This window comes from Paralichthys olivaceus, chromosome 21, assembly GCF_024713975.1.
Source record: "Paralichthys olivaceus isolate ysfri-2021 chromosome 21, ASM2471397v2, whole genome shotgun sequence".
Taxonomy (NCBI): Eukaryota; Metazoa; Chordata; class Actinopteri; order Pleuronectiformes; family Paralichthyidae; genus Paralichthys; species Paralichthys olivaceus.
In genome coordinates this window covers 1,204,967-1,232,450 of record NC_091113.1, presented here as the reverse complement: position 1 = coordinate 1,232,450, position 27,484 = coordinate 1,204,967, and the positions used below count along the sequence as shown (strand labels likewise).

Below are 27,484 nucleotides of genomic sequence, written 5' to 3'. Positions count from 1 at the left end.
TTCAGTAAATATTAATATTCATTCTTTTATAATTTCACCAAAACCACAATTGAAAGAAAAACTTTAAACATGAGTGATTTTTAAGTGTTTAACTAGTTTTATTGTTTTAATATTTTAAACTTCGTCAACAGCTTGTTATTATTTTACTCTCCGACATCGAAACAGGAATTAATGTAAAAAATAATTATAATAAAAAAAACTAGTTTAATTCAACATAAACACGGAAGCGGAAGCGCTGCGTCAAATTTACAGACATACCGGAAGACAGCCATGTTCACCTTCAAAATAAGGTAAAGTAGCTTTGGTTGTGTTGAAGACGAAGAAATATTTATTGATTTATTGTCAGTTATGCAGCAAAATAAATGTTATAATCAAACCAAGCAAACCAAGAAATAAGCTGGTGAGCATTTATCTCATTTTACTTGCTTTCAGTAAGTTGTGACGCCATCTTTGACAGCATCATGTTTTATTTTGAAACGCTAACCGGAAAACTACCTAGCTTGATTGTGGACTTCAACATTAGCTTCCACAACATTAGCTTTTGGGCGTCGTCGGTGTTTATGATTTAACTCAGTGAATTATTCGGTTCTCAGTCACCGGAGATCTGTCCGGTAACGATTCTCACTTCCGGGATGATTCCTACCGAAGATGCGTCCGCGAGGAAGAGAGAGATAGAAGATAAACTGAAACAGGTGAGAGAGAGAGACAGAGAGAGAGAGAGAGAGACAGAGAGATAGAGACAGATAGATAGAGACAGACAGAGAGAGACAGATAGATAGAGACAGACAGAGAGATAGAAGATAAACTGAAACAGGTGAGAGAGAGAGAGAGACAGAAAGAGACAGAGAGAGAGAGACAGAGAGATAGAGACCGACAGAGAGATAGATAGAGATAGAGACAGAAAGAGAGATAGAGAGAGAGAGACCGACAGAGAGATAGACAGATAGAGAGACAGAAAGAGAGAGAGACAGAAAGAGAGATAGACAGACAGAGAGATAGAGACAGACAGAGAGATAGAGAGACAGACAGAAAGAGAGAGACAGATAGATAGAGACAGAAAGAGAGAGAGAGAGAGAGACAGAGACAGAGAGATAGACAGATAGAGAGACAGAAAGAGAGAGAGATACAGAAAGAGAGAGATAGACAGAAAGAGAGAGAGAGATAGACAGACAGAGAGACAGACAGAAAGAGAGAGAGAGAAGTGTTTGTGTGTTTCACTGACGTCACCTCATGTTGTTTATTGATCACCAACATGTCAACAACATGTAAATCATCACATGTTCTGTGTTTCAGGAACAAGAGACTCTGTCGTTCATCAGAGAGAATCTGGAGAAGAGTGATCAGCTGACCAATGGCATGGTACACCCCCCCCCCCCCCCCCCACACACACACACACACACACACACACATCATGATCTTGACATGGACGTGGTTTGATGAAGGTTTTCATGTCAGACAGTTTGAACTGATGTTTATCTAAAGTATGATGTTCTTTAATTTAAGTTTTAAAACATGTTCCAGGCCGGTGTGAGCGTCTTTATTCAGTTATTTTCTGTCGTTGTCGTCAGGTCTCCATCCTGTCGTCGTTCGAGAGCCGCCTGATGCAGCTGGAGAACTCCATAATCCCCGTCCACAAGCAGACGGAGAACCTGCAGCGGCTGCAGGAGAACGTGGACAAGACTCTGTCCTGCATGGATCACGTCATCAGTTACTATCACGTGGCCAAAGACACGGACAGGATCATCAGAGAGGGGTGAGACGTCCACTCTGCCGTCGTGTTCTCAGCGGTGATGTAAGAAACTGACGATTCTCTCTGTTCCAGACCGACGGGTCGACTCGACGAGTATCTCGCTTGCATCGCAAAGATCCAGAAAGCTGTGGATTACTTTCAGGACAACAATCCCGACAGTCCTGAACTCAACACAGTGGTACAGTAACTTCTGTGTTTACAAGTTAATGTTCGATAATTATGATCATTAACTAAAGAAATGAAAGATTCACTTTGTGTCTGTGATCTTGTTCAATCTGAAAAACCCTGGATCATGAAAGACAGTTTGATGAAGGATCAGAAGGTTGAGAGCAGTCAGATGTTTTCCCTCCCCTGCAGAAAGCTCGTTTTGATAAGGGTAAGGAGCTGCTGGAGGCCGAGTTCCGCAGCCTGCTGACCCGCTACAGCAAACCCGTCCCCCCCATCCTCATCCTGGACGCCATCAGCGTGGACGAGGAGCTGGAGGTGCAGGAGGACGTGGTGCTGGAACATCTGCCTGAGGCCGTGCTCCAGGACATCATCTGCATCGCCGGCTGGCTGGTGGAGTACGGACACAACCAGGGTGAGGAGGACTCTATCTGTCCACACTTTTTATATGTGGTCTGTAGCTCCAGCTTCCTGTTAGGAATCTACTCTGAATTTATAAAAATGAAACTAAACCTTCAATGAGAAACATTTTACAAAGGACTCGTCTAAAGCACCTCCCCCCTCCCTGTGCTGCTTCGTCTCCTCTTGCAGATTTCATGAACGTCTACTTCCAGATCAGGTCCAATCAGCTCGATCGATCCATCAAAGGCCTGAAGGATCATTTCCGCAAGAACAGCGCCTCCTCCGGGATCCTCTACTCCCCCGCCGTCCAGACCAAACGCAAGGACACGCCCACCAAAAAGGCTCCTAAGAGACCAGGTCAGGCGCCGATTCTCAGACTAACCCTCGATCTGTCCACCTCAGCCTGTGATTCTGATTAATGTAGGAGATGAAGACTCTCGACGTCTCCTCCATGCTCACAGTGTCGATCAGATTAACAAGTCTCTTCCACATTGATGATCCTGTTCACCGCCGCCTCACACTCAGCTCTGACTAATCCTTCATCCTCTTCCTCTCTCATAATCCCTGTGTCGTGATGACAGTCTTCATCCCAGGTAAACACAAAGCTTCAGTGTGCGCCTCCTGCTTGCTTCTGTCCGTCCGATGACAGTGAGCGGTTCTGTTTCCTGTTAGCAGTGAGACGTAGGAGAGTCAAAGTGCAGAAGTTGATTTGTTCCCTGGACAAACGTAGTGTGTTCGTGTAGCAGCCGGTACTTTCATGATGTCGTGCACCGGTGGGATCAGCAGCGAGTTACAAATACTGAGCTGTTTGGATTTTTACAAATAAATCAGCTGCTGATATCATCAAATTATCTCTTTAGGCTCTTTTCATCCGTAGCTCACAGATTCAGAGGAAACGGACAGAACTGAGCAGTAGGAAGACATTTTTCATTGCGTCAGCTTAGGACAGGAAGCTGTGGAGAGCAGAGGACGAAAACAAAATAACGACAAACTATTCTGTCTTTTCATTGTTTGCTATTTAAGTCATAAAGCAGCAGGAGATTAATGAGTAACATGTGATGTTACTTTAATAATCTTGGTTCATCTCAGTGTTTTTTTTTTATTCCGACACGTTGAATGAATCATTATTTAATCTCGAGTGATGAAAACTTGCTGCTGAGCTTCTGCCGCTTCACCGCCATGAAACTGAAGCTTTTCACTCCTTGTGTGTGAGCGAGTTCTGCTGAGTTGATGTGTGTGGCAGGTTTGTGTGTCTGTGTGTGTCTGTTTGTGACTGTGTGTTCTATTATTAATAAAATGACACAAACACTCACAACAAAAAAGTTATGATGTTCCAGAGAGTAATAGAAAATAGTCCAGAGGTTTTAGACGTGAACCCGTCAGATACAATTTTAGCCTCGGACCAAATCCACTTTTCAGTACAAAATTCAGAGGCTGTGTTTCCTCGTCGGGATTTTGATTTAGTTTAAACTTTTTTTTTATTCTTTTGAATTTCTTTCACCCCCCCTCATAAAAGAATTCTGTATTTTTAGCGTCAGAATCACAACAGTCGAGCTGCTGATGTCACAACTGTAACTAAGAACATAAAAAAGTATTCCGCCCCCGAGTGTCTGAACAAAATGGAATCAGTGAATGCAGCTTTAAGTGTGCGACTCGTTCACTAACTCACTAACGGAGCTGGACGATGAATCGTGAACGTGAATGAACTTTGTGTTTCCACCATGTTGTAGTTTTATCTGTTGTATTCATGTTTGTGAAGTGAACTGTGGATTTGAACTGTTTTGGCTGTTTCATGTTTATAACTGATCTAACCTGTTTATTCTGCTCTTACGTCACCTGGTTACACTGTGTTGTAGTTCATGTGTCTCTGCGGCTCTGTCTATCACCTGGTGTCCCTGTTGTGGTGTTAGGCTGTGCCCCCCCCCCCCCTCTGCCGGTGGAGGGATGTGGTGTCTTATGTTCCATCTCTCACTTCCGAGCTCTTCCTTCTCTTTCTTCTTCTTCTGTTTCCTGGCTGTCTGGACCTCGCTGCCTCCTCTTCCTCCTCCTCCTCCTCCTCCTCCTCTGGACTCTGTCTCTGTTCATGGGAGCAGGGACCATTCGAAAGGCTCAGAACCTTCTGAAACAGTACTCACAGCATGGGCTGGATGGGAAAAAGGGGGGCTCTAACCTCACTCCTCTGGAAGGTAACGCACCTCGCTCTTCTCTTCGCTCTGTCCTCCTCCTCCTCCTCCTCCTCCTCCTCCTCTTTGACTGTTGTTTATTCAGAGCAACAGGAAAACTGAAAACAGCTTCTACTCACTGCAGGTGTTTAATGAAACTTAAATGATACACGTCCAGATCTTTCTCAGCAGGAGGTCACGTATTCATTCAAGTGTAAAAACAACACATTCATTTTAAAACTCTTCTCTTTGAGGAATGTCACGAGAGCTCATTTCTCAGTTCTGCACCAAATCAGTTGCTCGTTCATTAGTGAGACATTAGTTGTAAAAGTGTTGAAGATTCTCTGAGCAAACACTTTTCAAATTGTTCCTAAATGAAGTTTTAAAAACATCAGACGGTTCATTCAGCTCGTTTGTTGTCATGGTAACAGCAACACACACCTGTAGAAGTATCCCGTGAGGGGTTGCAAGGGCATTCTGGGAAATGTAGTAAGTAGATTCTGTGGTGAAGTAAAAGCTGTTTGTGTTAAAGCTGTTTTCTAACACACACTCACTAACTTCACACTTTTAGACACACACACACAACACAAAGGTCTGTGGGCGCTTCCCCCCCTCGCTGACTGTAGTGGGCTTGTCCTGCTTCCTTCCCTCCTCTGCCCCCTGGTGCTTGGTGGTGGTCGGTACAGTTGTACCAGGTTCAGGTTTGTCCCTCTGGTCTAGTCACGACCCCCCGTGGTTTGACTAGACCTGTCTCCCTGCTGCCCCACCCCCACCCACCAGGTTACGATCACGACCTGCGGGTCAAACATCACAGTGACGCTCTGACCGAGAAGCACGGGGCCGCCGCAGGTGAGTGACGGGAACACGCGGGGAAAGAGAAGGAACACGGCTGATAAGCCGGGTGTATTTTAGAATTAAGATCTCACCTGCAGCTTCAACACATATTCTGTAGAGTCACAGCAGCACAGACACATAGTGAACACGTCAACATGTCTGACAGCAGCGTGTTTCCTGTCTGACTCCGTGTTTGTTCCTCTCAGGGAAAGACGACGTCCTGGACATCGAGATCGACTCGTACATCCACTGCATCAGCGCCTTCGTCAAGCTGGCGCAGAGCGAGTACGTGCTGCTGACGGAGATCATCCCCGAGCACCATCAGAAGAAGACGTTTGACTCCCTCATTCAGGTCAGAGATGAAGAAACACATCGAACATCTGACGAGAATAAAACTAGTTTTGAATCTAGACTTTTTCAAATAAAAGTTCTCAGAAATCATCATCAGACAGAGATCAAATGTTTTAAGATCAAAGTTAATATTTCACCACGTCTTTCTGCGTCCTTTGTCCACAGGAAGCTCTGGACAACCTGATGCTGGAGGGAGACAACATCGTGTCGGCGGCGCGCAGAGCCATCATGCGTCACGACTACTCAGCCGTCCTCACCATCTTCCCCATCCTGAGACACCTGAAGATGAACAAGTCTGAGTTCGATGCCACGCTGCAGGTCCTCATCAGCGACGCCTCGTTGTCTTCACAGCGTCCAGAGTCCGTGACGCATAATAATGAGAGTTTATGTATTTGTGTGTGTGTGTGAGCAGGGAACAGCAGCGAGCACCAAGAACAAACTGCCCACACTCATCACGTCCATGGAGACGATCGGAGCCAAAGCTCTGGAGGAGTTCGCCGACAGCATCAAGGCAAGACGTCAGAATTTAAGTCTCAATAATCAATAATCGATCAATCAGTTACTGACTGAATCCTGTCCAACCACAGAACGACCCTGATAAAGAATACAACATGCCCAAAGACGGGACCGTGCACGAGCTGACCAGCAACGTAAGCTCACTCTCTCACCTCAGTGTTGTGTGATGTTAACAAACTCGACGCTCGTCCAGAAGAATCCAGCCGCTTCTCCGTTTCTGGGGATCTGAGTGGTCTCCATGGTAACGGCTGACAGTGCCGGTTTTATGAGTAAGCCGAGGCACAGTCACCCTGACCTCTCCTTCTCCCTCCCTCTCTGTCTCTCTCTCCCCCCCTCTCTCGCAGGCGATCCTGTTCCTGCAGCAGCTGCTCGACTTCCACGAGACGGCCGGAGCCATGTTGGCGTCACAAGGTACAAACAGTTAGCTCGAGTTAGCGCAACGCTCCTGCTGCTTTTTAAAATGATCAGGTGGAAACTACACGACATCACAAACATTAGTGTCGCTAATTAACCTTCACTCAACACCTCTTGTGTTGTGTGTATATACAGTATATATATATATATATATACAGTATATATATATATATATATATATATACAGTATATATATATATATACAGTTTTATACAGTCCCAACTTTTCAGTTCAGAGGAATGTTGACTCTTGTTCTAAACCATGAAAAGTTCAAGATCATTTTTGTGCGACAGGAGGAAGTGGAGACGTGTCGTCCATCTTTAAAAACAGTCCCACTATGACTGACCAGCTTCCTGGTTTCTGTTTGTGACTCTGATGTGTTTCCTCCTCCCCTGCTGCTCTTCCTCCTTCTCCCTCCTCCGGCCTCAGATCTCCGCTCTGTGACTTGTTTTCAGATTCTGTGCGTCAGCCGCAGTTAAACCTCAGAGAAACATTAATCATTGATTTGAATTGTTTCCTTTTCATATCTCTTCACATCTGTCACTCAGCAGCCGAGGTCTCTGGTTGATCGCAGCTTCACTTTTCTTCCTCTTTCATGGTCCGGCTCTCTCCTCCTCCTCTTCCTCGCTTCCTGGCTGATGACTGTTTGCTTCTCTGCACTAACAAATCTTCTCTAACCTTTTTGCACTTGTGCCTCTCTTCTCTTCTCTTCTCTTCTGCCTTGCCTCGGCCCTTTTAGTTCTGGGGGACACTTACAATATTCCTTTAGACCCCCGAGGTAAGCACCAGCCCGTGTGTAGGCCCCCCCCACCCTCAGTGTTCTGTTGTGACCATGTTCTTCATGAAATGCAGAAGACGCTGTGATGTGCATGTGCTGAGATTCGTCTGTTGAAATTAACACTGATCTTAAAAAGACGAGTGTTTGTGGAGAAGTAGAATTCATCTCACTGTCGATCCTAACAGAAAATAAATATAAGAATCAATGAAACAGTAAAAGTTCTTTAAAGTTCTGACTGTGCTGAAAGCTTCTGTTTACTCTTTTATTCCAGAGACGAGTTCAGCGAGCAGCTACACCTCCGACTTCAACAAACGGCTCCTCAGCAGCTACATATGTACGTATCTGCACGTCTGAATTTACCGTGAGCTCCTCGTCTTTAACGTTTGTTCAGTGAACTGACGGACGACTCTTTCAGGTAAAGTTCTGGGAAACCTGCAGCTGAACTTGCTCAGTAAATCCAAAGTGTACGAGGACTCAGCGCTGAGCTCCATCTTCCTGCACAACAACTACAACTACATCCTCAAGTCTCTGGAGAAGTGAGTGGGACTTGCTCTGTTTGACCCTCAGACAGTCACGGAGATCTCAAAACCTGTTTCTCTCCTGTGAATGTGTTCAGGTCTGAGTTGATCCAGCTGGTGACTGTGACCCAGAAGAAAGCTGAGAGTTCGTACCGAGAGCTGATAGAGCAGCAGATCCAGATGTACCAGCGCAGGTAAACGCACACGTGTCAGAAACTCACTCACACATTCCTTGTGTCTGTAACGTCTGAGTTCTAACCAGACGCTCTTCACGCTGTCCTCAGCTGGCTGAAAGTCACAGAGCACCTGACCGACAGGAACATGCCCGTCTTCCAACCCGGCACCAAGGTCAGAACTTTATCATCCGTCCTTCCTAGAGAACATCAAACATTTCACCCGCTCTGATACAGACGTGTCAACTTCAACACGCCTGCATGATATTTGGCACCGAAGAAAAGTTTATAACTGTGTCAGCTCAGCGAGGCCCAGTGAGGGTCCAGACTGTTACAGCTGGAAGAGTTTGAATCTTTCAAAACATTTCAGCAGTTGTAGACTGTATATTAAGTTGAGAATTTAAGAAGGGATCTAAAAACTGAGAACTCAATAACATATTTTTCAAAGTTTATATGTTTCCTCTCTGGGTCATGTTGCCCTTTGTCATGAATGTAACTGAAGTCTCGTCTTCCTGCAGCTGAAAGATAAAGAACGACAAGTAATCAAAGACAAATTCAAGGTGAGATCAGAATCTCTTTTGACACCACACATTCAAATATCTGTCCACACACCACAAGCTGTAAAAACCTTCTCTGCTGTGACACACCAGAGTGTGAACGTCTCTCGGCCTCTTTCAGGGTTTTAACGACGGGCTGGACGAGTTGTGTAAGACTCAGAAGGGTTGGGCCATTCCCGACAAGGAGCAGCGGGACTTCATCCGTCAGGCTCAGAGGAAAGTGGTGTCGGATACGTACAGAGCGTTTCTGCTGCGGTGAGAGAAACACAAGAAATACATCGGCTTATTTTCAGTTTCCAAGCATTAGTTTAGTTTCATATTTTACATACGACAGAAGTTCCACCAGAGATTCAAAGGTTTTCTCTGGAAACTTAATTCATTCAACTATTATTATTTATCACGTCAAAGGGAGTTTGACAAATTCCACATGTCTTCATAAAATGGCTGAAGCACATGAACAGTTTTTCCTTCTTTGAGTCCAAAGCATCTAAATATTTATTTTACTGTCACAACATATAAAGAAAACATCCATTCAGTCTGTAAAGATCTGATTTATCGTGACGTGTCGTCTTGTTGATCACTGACCTCTGTTGGTCGTGTTTCTTCCAGATGTGCCAACATTTCTTTCACCAAGAACCCTGAGAAGTATCACAAGTATCGCCCGGAGGAAGTGGAGGAGATGATCGAGAAGCTGTTCGACACGTCCGCCTGAGAAGCACTTTAAATAAACCCAGACTCGTTTTCCTCTTTCACCGTCGCCCTCGTCGTGTCCGATGATTTGAACGAAGAGGAATGAACGTGATGTATTTATGTAATTTAGCTGTTTAACATTTCAGACAAATAAAGGGAACTCTGAATTAACTCTGAATTAATTTGTTGATGACACTGACGCAGCACTGACCAGATCTCTAGACCCGTCGTTTTAAATAAATGAAATAACGACAGACCTGAACAGATTTCAAAGTCTGAGTTTCTGAACATTTGTTTGTGGTTTCAGCTCCAGATTGAAGTTTATATAACGGATAAGAGATTTTATTTGTGTTCTGAGCCTCGGTGAGGAAACGACTCTTGAACAGAGAGTGAGCGAAGCAGTCGAACTCGTTACCGAGCGAGAAGCTGCAGTTTTCATTTCACTAACTCGACTGTTTGGATCCAGACCAACTGTTCTGAGGTCTTGTTTCCATGGTGATTAAAGGTATTGACTGTTTGTCCTGTTGCTCTGGAGACACGTTGAATGATTGAGTTCTTTGCTCTGAATGTTTTGTTCGATTGAGATGAAATGAATAAATTCTGGTCTCTGATGTTTCAGGTTCACTTTTGATTTTTAGTTTCTACGTTGGAATCAATTCAATAGGAATTTTGACACGTTGTCGATGATAACTTCACATGTGACTGTGCAGCTGAGGTGAATCTGAAAGGTTTGTATGAACAGAGGAGCAGAGACTCGGTTCTCCATCAGGAGGAGCTCCTCCTCTCTTCACTGCGGCTCCTGCGCACAGACAGAGCCGCGCGTCTCCGTGCGTAAAACGTCTCCAGACGCACGAACACGGGACATCCAGAGAATCTGATGCAGCTTCATCTCTCTCTCTCTCTCTCTCTCTCTCTCTCTCTCTCTCTCTCTCTCTATTCTCTCTTTTCATTTGAATTCTCCTGCAGCCACAGAAATAATTATTCATATATAATAATAACTTAGACCAGCCTGCCCCCAAGTGTTCAGACTGAGCCACTGCAGCAGAGTAAGTCGTTCATATTTAATAATTCACTGTTTATATCAAGATTTTCTCCTGAATCTTGTTTGATCTTCATTTTTCTCTGAGAAGATTTTCTGCTTCAATAACTGAGCAGTTGTTTCCACTTTAAACCAGTGATGATAACCAGTAACTCCAAGAAACTAGTTGTAATAATCCACTTTGTCATTCTCCCTCCAGCCACTAGAGGCTCCCCCTCACCTTCTAATGTCTCAGTCACCTGACACCCCCCCACCCCCCACCACCTCACTTACCTGTTCCCGCCATAGGTTCCCGCTGCAGTCATTTCAGGTAAACATCAAACTCTCTCTGTGTGTGTGTGTGTGTGTGTGTGTGTGTGTGTGTGTGTGTGTGTGTGTGTGTGTGTGTGTGTGTGTGTGTTGTACCTCGCCTCATTAATATTTTGTAGTATTTTAAGTTTTTCATGAAAGAGACAAACACGTGACAGATGATCTGACTGCGTCATTATTCTTTAATTCTCACATGAATATAATTATCTTGATTCACTGAAAACATTAATTAAGCGAAACGTTCACTTGTTCACAAAGATTCTTTTCCTGCAGCTTTAATTCTTTTTGTTTTGCTCTGGTTTTATTTCCTCGTCCATTGAACGTGTGTTTTCACCTGAAGTAGATTTTGTCTGTGTCTTTGTCGTCTCTCAGTTCTGTTGTGTCGTATTTGTCCGTCTCTGAGTTTGTGTGAGACGTCTCCACCTCCGTCATTAACAGTCGTCTTTATATCAGATCGATTAAAAAGCTGATTGACAGTTTTTTTTACAACCACGGCTGATTAACGTGATAAACGTCAAACTCTGACTTCAAGTGATGTCACCGGAGAAAGATGGCGGCAAAACGAAGGGAGGAAGTGGGTACGTGTCGAGCGTCTTCATATAAAGTCCATGGTTACCTTTATTTATAGCTGGACACAATGAGCTTCCTGTGTTTAGACAAGTCCCATCTGATAGGACTCACTTGTCACTCGCCCCGGTGTTTGATTCCCTGTGACACCTGCAGAGCGGCAGCTGAGTAGGAGCAGGGTCACTGAGCAGTGTTTGAACAGAGGACAGATGGCGAGCAGACAGGAGGACGAGTGTCCAGCAGAGTTTACCTGCTCTTTAATGTCCTCAGCCGTCTCCTCTCTAACAGCTCTGTGGACGTGTGAGGCTCCATTACACTTTAATCAAAACCTGCTCCGGCTTCTTAACATCGTATCATCATCCTAACTGTTTGTACAGTCGCTGTCCTCCGCAGTGTCAGCTCGCTGCTCGCTCTCTCACTCTGCCCCCTCTGTTGTTGTCAGGCAGCGGGAGACGTCTTCAAAGAAACGCTTCACATCTACATCTGCGTCCAGACTCTCAGAACTCAGCCAGGGGCTGAGCGCAGGGCCACAAGAGCCGGGCGACACGGGGCCACGCGGGGCGACCGACCGACACTGTTCCAGGAAACACAGCGAGGACCGAGGAGGAGCAGGCAGGTGGCTGCTGTGGAAACTTTAACCCTGAATGTGTGGTCAGATACTTTTCCCTTCCTGTCCATCATCTCACACTGGAATCAAGCCTGATGCAAAATGTGCTGGTGAGAAGTCGGTGGGGCCGTTTTTAAAATGTGAATTATCCAGATGCTGGAAAACGTCACGTCCACACCGATGTTTTAGTCACGAAGAAAAGACGACACCAACGTTGGCCAGAATCTCGTCGCACACCTCATGCACTGGTCGCACGATCAAAAATAACTCCGAGCACCAAAACAACACAAATCTGTTTCGTGATGGAATAAGAATATTAGGATTTAGTATAAAATTGAATTTGAGTAAGACTGAAATTTAAATAAAGTCTTTTTTAAGCAGCTCCTCGTTTAAAAGCTTTAAATGTTTCTGAAATCAGGACAGAACCTCGTCAGACCTTGTACATTCATCACAGGTTTTATATCTCCACAGAAACACTGACACAACAACTTCAACTCACTGTGTGTGTGTGTGTGTGTGTGTGTGTGTGTGTGTGTGTGTGTGTGTGTGTGCGCCAAAATAAAACTCTTCCTCCTCACAGAGAACACAGAATATTTAAAACACACTAAATGACACTAATCCTGAAAGAGCAGCAGCTTTCAGTCACTAATCACTGATTCACTCAGAGAAACCAAACTGTTTTCCTTTTTTTCCTCATAAAACTATAAAATATTCTCTCACATCACGACCATGTACGGAAAAGTGATAAAAACCAAAGTCCACTTTTATTTCGTCAAATTCTTCAGACGAAAAAATAAATAAGTTGTCATCTCGTCTGATTTATATTGACGAACAACAGCCGCTGACACTTCATCACCATACACATACTTCTTGTGATCTGAGTTCAGGTCGGGGCCTTTGTGAGGGGCCCGGGGCCGACTGGCCGAGGTCCACGGTCGTGGCCGGAGCGCAGGGTGCGTCCCTGGGGCCTGGAATGCTCGGGGACCGTGGGATGACGGGTGTTTTGGATTAAGAGGAGGGAGCAAAAGGGTCACGAGGGTTTTCTGGCCCTGCGGGGGGACAGGGGGGTGCATTCCCGCTGCGAGCGCTTGTTGTTCCCACTGTACAGGGAGGAGATGGAGGCGTTGGTGGGGGCCTGGTGCTGCGGCAGAGCACGGCGGGGATACAGCGGACCCCCCCTGAGCAGCAGGACGTCCCGCACGGCGCCGCGGAAAGGCTTACTGACGAAGCAGTAGAGGAAGAAGTTGACGGCCGTGTTGAGCATGGCCAGCATGTTGGACAGGTCGTAGGCCAAGTGCACGCGCCAGTCTCTGTGGACAGAGGACACGTACAGGTGGTAGATGACCACGGCCGTCCTGGGCGCCCACAGCACAGAGAACACGGAGGTGATGGCCAGCAGCATGGCCGTGGTTTTCCCAAGTCGCCCCGGGGGCGCCGACTTCGGTCCACTCTCCTCGTGGCAGCGCTGCTGCCTCTGCCTCACCCTCAGCGTCTGGATTATCAACGAGTTCAGCACCAAGAAGATGCTGCAGGGCAGGAAGTAGATGATGGTCACGTGTGTCCATATGAGGACGGTGTCCCGCGCCGTGGGCGGGTGGCTGTTCCTCCACATGTCTGACCACCAGAAGAAGGGCACGCCTGACGCCAGCGATAACGCCAGGACCACCGCGATGATCTTCCTGGCTCGGGCCGGGTAGCTGATCTGGCGGTGGAGGAGGGGGTGGCACAGCGCCACATAGCGGTCCACGGTGAGGGGCACGGTGGACCAGATGGAGGCGTGGTTGGCAGCGAACTCTGCGGCGCTGACGGAGTGCAGCAGGAGTGAGGGGACATCACGGTGAAAGACCGCCGTCTCCAGCAGGAAGCCGACGAAGATGATGAAGAGTTGGGAGAGAATGTCTGAGCCCGTCACCGCCAGGAGGTAATAATACAGAGCCTTCTTGGTGCGGGACGCCAGCCGGGACAAGGCCACCGCCGTGAGGACGTTCACTGAAAGAGACAAACATCAGATCATCTCAGGAGAACTTTGAACTTTCTTTTACTAACTAATTAAAAGTTATAGATTTCATGCGTCCGTCCAACATCAGAGTCTTTAAGCGTGTTGACACGTTGTCGATGCATTGAGGACAGATTTTGATGCGATTGGTCGATTTTACATCGAAAATAAATAAACCACGTGTAATCAGCCAGTAAAGACAGGAAGTCGTTGTCTCCCGTTTATTTGACCAGTTTCAAACGTGACGTCCAGCGGCGGGGACTCATCACGACGACGGATTCTCCAAAATAACAACTGATCTATTTGACTCTGCAGATTTTACAGGATCTGTTTTGTTCTCTTCTTATCTCTAATTAATATTTCCACTGTGGTTATTTAGAAAACAGTCCTCGGACCTTCAGCGGTCGACGGTGGCCTCCGACCTTTCACATTCATTTCCCTGAGAGGATAATTACGAGACCCTGAGGTCACGTGGACGCTCCGTCGACACGTCCTCTCGCCTTGATCGCCACTCTCCTCCAGATTCCCGCTGAATCAATATTCATCGACCTGCAGACGAAGCTCAGTAATGAGAACAACGCTGGTGTAAACACATTCCATCAAAGTGGCAGTTATTTCCACTTCCTGGATTATTGAGGCAATAAATTCTGCTGCGGAGAGATTCCAGGGACGGTCGGCTGAAGGGACGGACGGACGCGAGCTCATAAACCCAAACGTATGGATTGTTAGATGATTCGATTATTGCAGCCTGTGAACAGAGCTGGTGGACTCTATTATCTGAATGGGCCACAGAGCAGCAGTGAAGGAGCATTGATTTCTTCTGTTCCCACTTTTGTTCTAAATTGACGTCAAAGCAGAGATTCAACGAGTTCTCAGTTCACGCATCGACTGTGGGTCTGAGCGGCAGCAGCTGATCAAACGACGCAGCCAATCGTCTCGAAGAGTCGGTTCGTCCTGCGGAAACAAAAGTTGAGGTCAGTTTAAACTTCGTACCTGGGACCCCCACACACAGCAGGACGCTGTAGTAGATGACCGGGACGAAGCCCAACACACACTTGGACTTCTGCAGCTCCTCGGGTCTCAGGCCCGGCTCCTGGGGGCCGGACGCCGTCACATTGGGCCAGTCGATCATGACCCTGGTGCTCCCCCTGGAGAACGAGGCAGAGACAGAGGAGCGGTTCAAAGTCGGAGCGGAGAAACACCAGAAAACTAATAACGTCAACGTCCGACTGTGGGTTTAAAGGATGAGTCCGAAGATGTTCTATAGTTTTCTTACTGTCAACGATCCCAAGAGACTGAGTCTGTGGGAAAGTACAGAGGGTTGGATTCAAAGGAATGAAAGGAAAACTGATTCAGTGTAAAGTTAACGTCTAACACATGTTTTTGTGTTTTTTTAGTTAGAAACATATTTTAAAATGTGCGTTTTTAATCTTTTCTCAGTTTTTTATTATTTATTATTCTAATTCTAGTCTTTATTTATCATTCTTTAATTAAATGTCTCTATTGTTATAATCATTAAATAGATGTAGTGTCACGATCAAGAGGATGAACTTCAGCAGAGACATTCAGGACATCTGTATTGAAATTAGGTTTCATTTGCCAAAAGTATTGTTTTGTAAAAATAATAATTAATAATTTCTTTTTAACGCTTTGGTTCCGTAGCTGAGGTCATGTGACATATGACACATGTTAATATCATGAGTCTTACATGATGGCGTCACACGAACACGCAGCATCAGCTAAATGATGTTCGCTGAGTCAAACAGTTTCAGTTTCAAACCAGAAGTCACAGTTTGCACTCAGTCGATTAAACTTCAGGTCGTCAACAACAGATGGGCCGACAGCGACGACCTCGCCGCCCTCCGCCCGCCCCGGCATCATTACCGTCTCCCCGTCTGACCTTTTCACCCGGTGCCGTCCATCCTGTTTTTCTCCGTCTCTCTCTCGTCCTAATTTGCTTCACTCATGCATGAAGCCATATTTGAACTGTGTTATCTCTGCAGCCTTCACTCACAAACCATTTGTAGAAGCTCAACCAACGTAAACACCATCACCGGGCTGAGACCGGCCTCGAGGCTGAGAGTGAATCAACACCACCGACACTCTGCGATATTTTATTTCTGCCGTCGTAAAAGATATTTATGTGCCAAAACCCTGCATGTGCATCGTGTGACTTTATGGCCCGTAGCAGGAATGTGATCATAAAATAAACGTGCATCGAACATCTCAACGCTCGGCAGCTCAGCCCCCCCCCCCCCCCCCCCCCCCCCCCCCCCCCCCACGTTAGTCTAAAGAAAAGCTCTGAAATAGAATCATGCAGATCGATGGTGTAACTCAGTCTGCGGGACAGAGAGCTGATGCATTGTGGTCGTCTCGGACGGAGTCGGTGAGAGATTCGACTTCTAAAAACGGCTCCTGATTGACGTCACGGGTCAAAGTGACTGAAGGTCTTTTTTTATCCTCGGGATTTACTTGTTTTAATTATTTTATCTGATATTTACGTCATTGTATTAAACATAGCTCATTTTATTTTTGTCTAAAAAAAGGAAAAATAGTACAAATAAAAACTTGTCACAAAAGCAGATGGAGTTTTCCTGAGTTAATAATAATAATAATACATTTTCTTTTTCGGCGCTTTAAGAATACTTTTAACAATTTCATGAATAAAGATGAATAATAAAAATAAAAACAAGCATTAAATTCAGATTTGGAGACACAAACACTTAAAACATATATCTGACAGAAGAACAGTTAAAACTAAAGCTTCAAATCTGATTATTTGGTTTACGAGGGTTGAAGTTAAACGGTTAAAAAAAAACCTTTAAATCCTGAGAATTAAAGGAAAATTTAAACATTGGCCATAAAAACAATGGATATTTGTCAAGATGTTTTGGATCCTCTGCTGTTTCTGATGTAAATTTATATTTTAGCCTTCATATTATACGTTGGCATTAATTTACTGTAGAAAGAATATTCCTCTCTCATCCTCTGTTGCGTCTGATGTTCTCCTCCGTCTGTGATGTTGTGATGCGACGTCTTTACGCTCCGGGACGTTTCAGCACTAAGTCTTAAATTAGGAGTTCGTCCTCTTTGTCCATAAATGAAAACATTCTCATGTTTCAGTCTTTGTTACGTAACTGGCTCCGTGTGCTGACGTCTTATTCAGTATTAATAAGGGTTGGACTCCCACAGGAGATCCAGATGAGCTGTACATTCATGTCCAGTGTGTCACACACAAGAAAACAACATGGAGAGAAACAAGTAAGTAAATAAAATGTTTCGTGAACAGAAGAACTGGACTTTGGACTCCAGCAGAAATCGTGTTCCAGTGAACTTATGTCAATGAGACGTTTGTCGTGGCTTCAGGTTAAAGTCAAATTTTGTAAAACATCAAATGTGTCCTCTCGTGTGACGAGAGAAGTCTGAATCCACCTCCTGCTCATTTCACTGATGATTAAAACCGTTTGATTTGATTTTGTGGAACCTGTTGCATCATCAGCAACGTTTCCTGAGCTGGATGAAATGCGACACTGATGCAACGACTCAACTGAAGCGCCGCACGAACCTGCGCAGGAAACAACGACTGCCTGAGCCGTTCTGTTTTCTGCTCAAACGCCTGATGTGTTTGCTCGGAGCCTCGTCTCAGGACCACGACGGTCACTGGACGATCGAGCAGGTCGTGAGGTTTCCTTCGAATCCAGCACGAGGGACCAGTAATTACACCGGTCAGTCAATATCCCAGCAGCCACTTCACTCTGCTGCCTAATAGTCGAGCTCCGTCCCTCGGGTGCTTCAGACGTTTGCACCTCGGTGGTGTTTCATTAAACTCACTCTCAGACAGTTGAAGACTTTCTACTCAGGGGAAATGAAACGTATCGACATGGCAACAGAAGGCGTCGATCATGTTCTGCTTCAGTCAAGTGTCGGCCGAATGTTTCCTCTGAGGAATCTGAGGGACTGAAGATCAGAGGCCGAGGGCTGGTTCTGATTCAGACTCGTCTTCCCAGGGTTGAGATGCAGCTGGAGGCTCCAGGCTGCGGCTCTGCAGGAGGCCTCAGTGCCCAGGAAGCTGATCTGAACTCTGCCCGGGCTCTGCTGAGTCCTCTTAATTATTCATCAAGAGACACAGCACCTGAAACAACAGTGCTGCCAGATAAAGGAGCCGCCGGCCTCACTGTACAGCAAACATATCATTTTCCATGAGAGCCAGGACGATGCATTTTCAAACGTGACAGCAACTTCTTGGGAAAGCGGACGGCTGCCGTCCTCCTCGTGCAGAACGTGAACTGTGCTGCTGCAAAGTTCATGCATGAGAAAAAAACACCCTGACCTCTGGTCCGCGTTGTTAAGAAGACACGATCCAGAAGTGCAGTTTGGCAGAAATGACAGCGAATATAAAGACAAATGTTTTTCTCTCAGAAGACGTGAAATAACAAGAAAACTCAATTTCTACTCATTTCAGTTGAAAAGCTCCGGGTTCAGAATCACGTCAGTTCTGAGTCGATCCAGATTCTGCTTCTTTAAATAACTTTAATAATAAGACTCCACCTTGAATCAACATCTGAAGTCAATGGTGTGTAGCAGCTCTGATTGCAGAAGAAACACGGGAACATAAGTGATCACAGAGTTTTCCTCTGACTTACATGTTTAATCTCAGCGTCGGCAGTCTTACCTTTTACATCCAGTTCTCACAGCGACGCTCCCCCGGAGCTGCAGCCGCTCCGCTGCTCTGTCGTCCCCCCGAGGCTCCTACAGAGTCCCTGACATCGCTGACGGACGCAGGCCGAGGAGATGTGGAAGAGGAGGAGGAGGAGGAGGAGAAGTCCAGGCAGCTGGTACATCACTGCAACGAGTGAGAAGAGGGAGACAGGAGAAAGGAGACAGAGGGGGAGTGAAAATGTGGGAAGGGTAAGACAGGAGAGGGAGAGCGAGGGAGGGACTGATGTGAGGATGGAAAGAGGCAAATGACACAGAGAGAGAGAGAGATGAAGAACAGAGCAGAGCAGAGAGGAATAGAGGGGTGGAGGGGAAAACCACAGGGAATGAAATGTGGTGGCGTTCGGTCGGCTGAGTTCCAGCTCCGTACTGCAGAGGCATCAAACAGGGATTTAAGTCTGATGTGTGTTCACGCTGGAAAAGTGCACACACACACACACACACACACACACACACACAAAGCTGTCAGTGTGCAGAGGCTGAATCCGAACTGCAGCCGAGCACAAACTGTTTCTGTCGCACACAGATTCTCAGTGAAACAGTCCGAGCCTCACTTCCATTAACGAGCGACGACGCAAAAACTTCCCAGAGTTGTTTGTGCAGAATGTTTTAACGACAGTTTCACTGAAACTGATTCAACGCGTCCGACTCAGAACAGTGAAGAAGCTTTTTATTGCAGGATTGAAAAGAGAAACGTGATTCTGCATCGTGCTGATGAACAATCAGGGAGAATATTCACGTGTGGTGAGAATGAATTTTAAATGTGAAAACTATAAATGTGAGGAAACGTCACAGGATGAGATGAATCCTGAGATGTAGACTTCACCCCAGTGTGTGTGTGTGTGTGTGTGTGTGTGTGTGTGTGTGTGTGTGTGTGTGCGTGTGTGTAAGAAGCTGGAGATTGACCACAGAGACAAACAGGAAGTTTATTCAACATGTTGATTTGTTTTATTGACTTTATTATGAAGAGGATCATGATTTAAAAAATGAATTCGTCCAATATATTGATAATATATGATATTTAATGTTCATCTTTATATAAGTCTTCATCATTATAATGATGATACGTGATGTTTGTATTAAGGACACAGTGTCACACACACACACACACACACACACACTTGGCAGCACAGCGTTGTCTGTGACCTCACAAAGTGAAAACCAACCTTTTGTCCCATTGAGCATCTTCTTATTGTGACCGAACACATTCACGAGCCCACGACTTTATTAGCACACGTCCGCACATTAGACGACGCCCAGCAGCAGTCGCTTCCTAATCATACGTATGAATTCGCAGCAGCATTTGAGTCTTTACACGCTCGCGAGGGAGGAAATCACCGAGATCAGAGGACGTGGAGCCGATTTGTTGTTTAGTATGAGACAAACGTGTCTTTAATTTAGTTAAATCCTCGGAGGACTCTCGTCTCACGACTGCAAATTGTTTGTAATAGCAAAGCTCCAAAGAAAACAGAGCACGAGGCGAACAACAGGCAGCAGCGGAGAACGAATCCATCCATCAGTTTAGTCTGTTGACGGATCATTTACAAACCCGAGGCCTACGTGAGCTCGGACACAGTTTGCTGAGCGTCGTCCTGCAGCCGCAGATCATTTCGTGTGTTTATCTGACTTACAGTGACAAACCTCTGACCTCACGCTGCGGCAGGGGAGTCGAGCAAATAATGAACCTTGGCAGGCGGCGATCAGAGGCAGACGTGAGTCATCATCGATCGGACCGGTTAGATTGGAGGGTGAGGATGCAGAGGCAGGACCAGGGAGGATGTGAGGGGTTAAACTTAATGTTTTCCGCTCGATGCCGAGGTTGATGTGCGTCTCCACAATCAACAGAAATCAAATTAAGTCACTTTAGAAAGAAAATCACTGAAGCAGCCGTGTGATGTTCCTTCACGAGCGCAGCTGACAGTTTGCTGTAAACCACAGAACGTTCACAACAACGTTCACAACAACGTTCACAACAGCGTTCACAACAGCGTTCTCAGACTCCAGGTCCGGAAAGTGAAGCCAACGTGGTCGTGCCTGAAACCTGTATTCTCTCAAATGACCAGCAGAGGGCGACTCCACTGGTTGTTTCTGTGGAAGTCTATGAGAAAGTGACTTCACTTCTAACTTGATCCGTAGCGTCAGTAAACATTTCGTCTGCTTTAGCGATACGGTCGCAGGTGTAGGTGGGTGTGTCCACGAGCTCTCAGTCAGGCTCCACCCCCCCCCCCCCCCCCGCTCCTCCTAATATGGTTGAATCTCGGTCATCAGATGATAGAAGAAGACAAACTCTCCCAAAATGGAAAAAGTTTCACCTCAAGTATGTTCTGGACGTGAGTCAAGGGACTTCCTGTCTCTGATTACACAACTGTGGACTGACAGAAGGAGGTTGTATTTAAATATATGTATAATGAACAGAATGTTTAAATCATCGAGCCAATTTCACGCCTGCACAGTCGAACGGCAACTGAGATTTATGTCGGAGCTCCGCCTGCCAACGCTCATCCCTCACAGACAAGCGCCTCCTCCTTCCTGTGGGGCTCGGTGGCGGCGTGAAGGAGGCGGGTGGAGGTTAATGGAGCCACTGCACTGAGATAAAGTGATGCTGAGGCCGAGCTCGTCTTCTCACGGGTCACCTCCCTCTGGACGCCGGCCGTGACCTCAGCTCTCCGAAGTGTCGCTCTGTGCAGCTTTCAGGCAATAAGACTGAAACACGAGCAGCTCTCCAGACAAACGCCGTCGTCTAATCTCTGCTCTGACTCACAGTCGTGACGCTGTTTCACCAAACCTGCAGCAGAAGGTCGAGATTTGTTTCCTCCACCGAGGAAGTTGTGTTTTACTGTGTTTGTCCGTTTACAGGATCTTCACAAAACCTCCTGGACAGATTTCCATGAAACTTCGTAAACTGTCTTTATCCACGTTTGTTTTTAAAGTTTAAATGCTGCTCACGTCTCTTCTGCTTTTTCAACGCAAAGAATTCACAACAAAACAAGACAATAAAGCTGAAACATATTTATCGATCGGTGGTCGACCGGTTGTTAAATCAGCTCCAGCTCTCGTAGTAACTGCAGCTCAATAACTGCTTGTCCCTGACTGATGCTTTATTATTAGTCCAAAACATACCGAAGCTGTGACGCTAAAACAAACAAGCTGGATCTACCGCAGCTGCAGAAAACACTTACTCAGTCCATGTGATTATAGATCATCAGTCACACTCGTGGAAAAGAGTCAAACAAACAGTGAAGAGAAGAAGAAAAACGTCCGAAGATCATTTACTTTAGAGAAAAAGTGTTTTTTTTCAATACTTTAACATTTAGTTCACATTCTGTGATTCTCCCGTCTCGTTTCATAAAGTTTTTATTTCATGTTTCATCGGTTTTGTTTGTTTCACAGATTTAAAAACTTGTATCTGAAATGAAGCTGCTGATCAGACGCAGCTGTTCTGACCTCTAGTGGACCTGAGCTGTAATTACAAGCCTTAACTTGACCCAAACCCAACCTTGACTTCAAGTCATTGTGATCTTATCACACAGAAAACTTTGGTTGCATTTAAAAACTTTCTCATCCACATTTGCTGCCAAAATAAAATAAGTTTCATCAAGAGAAACCGAACATGTCCTGACTCCTCAGGACTCTGGTGTCTCCTCTCAGAGTCAGACTGGGACAGAGCAACTCGTCCTGTGGGTTCAACATCGATTCTGTGGCTTGTGATCCGGACCTTTGACAGAATCGTGCACATAGAAATATTGATTGTGTAACTGACCCCCCCCCCCCCTCGATGAATCGTGCTGTGGCCTGAGGCCGTGAATAAATCGCTTGTGTTGCTGTGTCACGCACTTGTGTTGAACTGGGTGAACACACTGACACACATCAGGACACGCAGAGACTGATCTGCTGCTGAGACCCTCACAGCTGAGAGGACGAGGTGTGATAACGTCTGTCTCACCCGCAGACGTCAGGACACCTCCAGCTGTTTCTCACTCCACATCTGTCCCAGGTCCCGTGCGGCCTCCTCGCCGAGTCGATGCAGCGTTGATACCCAAGGACAGGAAAGTCGGAATCAAAGTGGTAGTCATGGAAACAACCCAGGCCTGTTTCCACCCACCGATCGATGAAGTTCTGTGTGTGACCCCCCGTCCCACATTCAGACACACACACACACACACACACACCTCCTCCCTCCCGGTCCTCCACAGTCGAGCGGACAGAGGCAGAGACCAGACGAGGACGGACAGAAGAAGAAGAAGAAGACAGAGAGAAGATGGTGAAACTCCTGGTTCAGCTGTTCCTGAGTCTGTGTCTGCAGGAGGCTGCTGCTGCTGCAGGTGAGTTAGAGACGGATCGTCTGGAGAAATCTGATCTGAGCAGAGAATCATGTGAATCTGTGACTTGGATGATGCTGAACTGTGAAAGAGTCTTGACGTGAATCTCAAACTCGTGTGGACGGATTTCTCCTCATAGAACTAAATGTGTCACTGTTTGTTTCGCTCATTTGTTTTTCTAAAAGTTTTCTTCGGCCAAATAAAAAGAATATGTATGACAGTGAACACGTTTGTAGAATTGGGGTTAGTAGTTAAATATTTGAAAACATTGTACATTACCTCAAATATCTCACTCAAGTTTTAAACTAATTTAACTAACTGTGCAGTGTAACTTTCTATCTGGGCAATTTTAATTGTTTAAAATGTATTTTACTTCTTTTTTGTTTCAGAGTTCTCAACACACCGTAGCTGCAGGTTGATTTCAGTGATGTCATAGTTTTAAATGAGGTATATGTACAGAAGAGTTTTAAAAAGATGAAATATTCATCAGATTTTTACAGATTAATTTAAAGTCTCTCTGTGATTCAGATGTAAAAGTTGCTCTCACTTGTGGTTAAAATTATTAAATAACTCTTTCTTCTTCTTAATATTATTAATTTCTAAACTTCATTCTCTCGAATTTTCAGATCTTTGTATTTTATTAAATATCAATCCAAAGTATTCTTCTTCTCTCTTGTCTGACATTTAAACTTTTTCATATTTGACTGATTCTTTAATAAGTTTCTTTTCGCTCGTCCACAACATTCACACCAACATGAAACAAACTCGTCTCCACGGTGACGAGAAAGTTTGATCATCAACTCTCAACAACAGTTTCAGGAAACAGGAAGTTTCAAATATTAATCAAGAATCAGAAAGAGGAACAAAACTTTGGTGAATCAAGAAACAACTAGTCTACTGTGTGTGTGTGTGTGTGTGTGTGTGTGTGTGTGTGCTACAACTGTTTTAATTAAACGTGACCCACAATCCCTCATTATCCAGACGCACCAGAGCATCTGGACGGATCAATGACACGTATAGATCCGAACAACACTGACCCACAATCTGCCCTAAAAACAAACTCGTTCCTGAAAGAAACTGAACCTTTGATTTGAAATCGTCTTTCACAAACTCTCCTTTGTCGAATGTCGTCTTCAGAGAAACACACGTGCTCCTTCACCCTCTGTCTTCCACCAGGGATGCTGAAAGTAGACGTGGCCCCGGACGGAGGCGCCAGCGGCGGGGACACCATCAGCCACTCCCTGACCCTGGTGCAGCGTCTGGAGGCCCTGCTGCTCCAGGGGAACGGCAGCGACGTGTCCCTGCGGGTGGAGACGCCGAGCGGAGACGAGGTGAAGATGATCCAGGCTCACTCTCTGGTGCTCTCCCTGCAGAGCCCCGCGTTCGAGGAGATGCTGCTGAGCCGCAACAGCAGCACGCTGGTCCTGAAGGAGAACGCCGACTGTGCCGCGGTGTTCGACAAGTTCATCAGGTGAGAGGTCACGTCTTCGTCCCCGGAGGTCGACCCTCTGCTCCACGCGGAGTTATCACGCCCTCCAGTGGGATCAGCTGTAACTGCAGAGCCGCAAACAATCGATGACGAGTCCTGAACCAAGCAGAGCAGTCGATGAAGCTCCTGTGGTGCAGACGTCCTGGAGCCTCGGCACAGATCAATGATTAAATCCATTTCATCTCAAACGCTGATGAGTTTGATCTGAACCTGAACTCCAGCTGCGGAAAACTAATTCAATCTAAATAAAAGAGCGGTTTTACTTTTAGCCTCTTTCAGCTTGTTTTGGTTTTAGGGCCGAGCGGTCGCTGAGCAGCTGAAGAGCCAGATGATGTTTTCAGAGCACGACAGAGACAAAGCACAGATTTAGATTCACTCCCGTGGGTTTGAATGTCGCCTCGTGTCGGACATCATCATTTTGATATGAGAAGGTTTATTACAGTTGTGTTTTCCAGCCTGTTGTGAGGTTACTCTGCCCCCAAGTGGGCAAAAAACAAACTGCAGCACTTTTAAAACCAGTCTAACAGGAGCGGGTAGAACATTTAGCTCCATCAAGTAGAACCCGACCGGTTCTGAAGGGTTCCTCCAGGTTCCTCCGGGTTCAGGCAAACATTTTTATGTGATATTCAGGTTTGAGTTTGGTCAACTTGATTTTTCACACTGCTCTTGCTCTCGTCGGTGAAAACATCTGGCTCACGTTGGGTTCAGACACTCGACCGCCAAGGCCCAACAAATATGAAACCACATTAAAATCTGCTGGATCTGTCGTTGAGTTCTGTTTGTTCATCAGGGTCCATGAGCGATTATCCACTCAGTCTGTTTTTACTGTGTTTCCATGTGACAGGAAGTCGGTTTGACTGGTTGCCGCATGTCGTGCTTCTCTCTCCGTGCAGGTATCTGTATTGTGGAGAACTTTCCCTGCGTCTGGACCAGGCCACGCCGCTGCACAAGCTGGCCTCAAAATACCAGGTGCTGAGTCTCCAACAGGGCGTCACCCAGTACATGACCCAGAACCTGGCCCGGGAGTCCCCGTCAGGCCACGTGGCCGGCTGGTACGAGTACGCCGTGGTGGCCGGGGACGTGACCCTGCGGGACAGCTGCCTCCAGTATCTGGCCTGGAACCTGTCGTCGGTGCTGCAGAGCGGAGAGTGGGTGACCATCAGCAGCCAGCTGCTCATGTCGCTGCTGCAGCGCTCCGACCTCATCCTGCAGAGCGAGATGGAGCTCTTTGCCGCTCTGGAGGCCTGGATCATCCAGAACCAGCCGGACGGTTTGACGGCGGAGAACGCGTTGAGGGCCGTGCGTTACGCCATGATGCCTCCCAAAGAGCTGTTCCGCCTGCAGACCCAGTCCCCGGTCCTGGCCCGCTATCAGGAGTCAGTGCGTGACCTCCTCTACATGTCCTACCAGTTCCACTCGGCCTCGCCGCTGCACATGGCCAAATACTTCGACGTGAACTGCAGCCTCTTCGTGCCCAGGAACTACCTGTCTTCAGTGTGGGGGTCGCCCTGGATCATCAACAACCCGACGCGAGACGACCGCAGCACCAGCTTCCAGACCCAGCTGGGGCCCAGCGGCCACGACACCAGCAAGCGGGTGACGTGGAACGCCTTGTTCTCCCCTCGCTGGTTACCCCTCAGCATGAGGCCAATGTACACGGACACGGGCGCCATGCAGCCGACACGCGTGGAGGGAGGGCGCCCTCGCATCATCATCACCCCTGCCACGTCCAGCGCGGACTTCGCCGGGGTGAACTTCCAGAAGACGGTGCTGGTGATGGCTCGGCAGCAGGGGAAGGTGATGGTGAGACACGTCTACAACTTCCACCAGAGCACGGAGGAGAACGGGGATTTCTTGGCGGAGGCCGACCTTTACCGCCGGACGTCTGAGTACCTCATCGACAGCTCGCTCTTTCTCCACATTGTGGTGAAGCCACTTTACCAAACCCTCATAACCACAAAGAACTGAGCCTCTTCCTCCCTCCCTCCCCCCGGGACCTCCTGACCTCACCCCTCGGAAACCACAGCTCACTCAGAAAACATCACGAGGATCTGAATCCTGCTCGTGTGAGATGTTGGTCTCATACAGAGATTCCTGATCCAGAACATCTGAGTGTAGAATCTGTCTCTGTGAGGATGAGGCTGAAAATAGTCCCGAACAAATCTACAGTTTCCTCCTGTTTGTCACTTTCTCCAGAAACTACTCATCTGTTTTTTATCACATTAGATATTTGTGAGCAACTTTTAAAGATTCAGAAACTTTGAGAAACAGTTGGTTTTGGTCTTTTCCTGTGATTTGTGGATTTGTTGACATCAGCCTCGTCCTTGATTCTTTCTGTTCCCGTCACTCGTTCTTTGTGTTTAGTTTGATTTGTAGGTTTTTTTTATATATATCGGTGCTAATACGCCCCATTTACAGCGAAGGGGTCACGTTCTGTCTGAGCCCAGTAAAAAGTGATTCAGTGAGTTCAGAGGAATTCATATAATCTTTGTTTCAACAGCAGTTATCAACATTTTATTCGCTGAAATATCGTCATCACATCAACAGTTTTATAAAACATCTCGAAACGTACTCTGATTTTTGATCTGGGAATCACACCGTCATTTATTTCTGGGCAGGTTTTCGCTCGTTCCTCTTCATAATTTATTCACGTAACCACAGTAGACGTGAGAACACGTTGTTAGTTCCTTGTTGTGTTTGATGAGTAGAGTCACTGTCGCATTAATCAACTGATAATAAAGATTTTTACTAAAGTTTTGAAACTAAACTGAACTGTGTGACTTCATTACTTCTACATTAAGATTCCTCTCAGTGTGTTAAAATATACATTTGTGTACATTTACTCAAGTACTGTAGTTCTTTATTACTTAGTTTATGATTTTTCTTAAAAGATGTAGTTTCTCTATAAATTAATAAATGACATGTTTACGTTTAATCAGCTTGTAAACACAGATAAATAAACTTCCTACTTATCTCTGAATACATTGTTTACTTTGCTCCGTGTTGTTTGAACCAAATATATAAGTGATGATAAATACAACACAAATACTAACACGTGTATTTATACACGTGTACAAACAGTAAATCGAGCAGAAACACGTTTGTATTGATATTATATTTTATATTTATTCG

General features: G+C 46.1%; 4 protein-coding genes across 18 annotated transcripts in view; 2 read left to right on the top strand and 2 right to left on the bottom strand.

Annotated features, from left to right (window-relative positions):
• Nucleotides 1–19,500, bottom strand: part of LOC109642519 (tereporin-Ca1-like) — a 65,296-nt gene extending 45,796 nt beyond the window's left edge. Inside the window, exon 1 of the mRNA XM_069517861.1 lies at nucleotides 19,496–19,500. The gene's annotated coding sequence lies outside the window, so the exon portion shown is untranslated. The remainder of the gene's footprint in view (nucleotides 1–19,495) is intronic.
• On the top strand, nucleotides 487–9,921 carry exoc7 (exocyst complex component 7). 15 transcript variants are annotated; one of them, XM_069517842.1, is made up of 22 exons: nucleotides 490–692; nucleotides 1,294–1,359; nucleotides 1,569–1,753; nucleotides 1,823–1,928; nucleotides 2,108–2,330; nucleotides 2,507–2,674; nucleotides 2,899–2,910; nucleotides 4,411–4,503; nucleotides 5,260–5,328; nucleotides 5,520–5,665; nucleotides 5,830–5,982; nucleotides 6,077–6,175; nucleotides 6,252–6,314; nucleotides 6,525–6,591; nucleotides 7,334–7,372; nucleotides 7,644–7,706; nucleotides 7,788–7,908; nucleotides 7,989–8,084; nucleotides 8,175–8,238; nucleotides 8,582–8,623; nucleotides 8,742–8,875; nucleotides 9,230–9,921. In XM_069517842.1, exons 1-22 carry the CDS (start codon nucleotides 633–635, stop codon nucleotides 9,330–9,332), a joined length of 2,172 nt encoding a protein of 723 aa, XP_069373943.1. In that variant the 5' UTR covers nucleotides 490–632; the 3' UTR covers nucleotides 9,333–9,921. The 15 variants fall into 15 exon arrangements, with proteins under 15 accessions (XP_069373956.1, XP_069373943.1, XP_069373944.1 ...); XM_069517852.1 differs by lacking the exon at nucleotides 490–692 and adding an exon at nucleotides 709–814; XM_069517843.1 differs by lacking the exon at nucleotides 2,899–2,910.
• gpr142 (G protein-coupled receptor 142) lies at nucleotides 12,112–18,890 on the bottom strand. Its single transcript, XM_069517860.1, has 3 exons — nucleotides 18,501–18,890; nucleotides 14,822–14,976; nucleotides 12,112–13,821 (listed from the first exon to the last, which is right to left on the bottom strand). Exons 2-3 carry the CDS (start codon nucleotides 14,958–14,960, stop codon nucleotides 12,863–12,865), a joined length of 1,098 nt encoding a protein of 365 aa, XP_069373961.1. The 5' UTR covers nucleotides 14,961–14,976; nucleotides 18,501–18,890; the 3' UTR covers nucleotides 12,112–12,862.
• Nucleotides 19,501–22,687: 3,187 nt separating the features above from the next.
• On the top strand, nucleotides 22,688–27,119 carry btbd17a (BTB (POZ) domain containing 17a). The gene is made up of 3 exons (XM_020111896.2): nucleotides 22,688–22,866; nucleotides 24,040–24,334; nucleotides 25,246–27,119. Exons 1-3 carry the CDS (start codon nucleotides 22,803–22,805, stop codon nucleotides 26,318–26,320), a joined length of 1,434 nt encoding a protein of 477 aa, XP_019967455.2. The 5' UTR covers nucleotides 22,688–22,802; the 3' UTR covers nucleotides 26,321–27,119.
• The last annotated feature ends 365 nt before the right edge of the window (nucleotides 27,120–27,484 follow it).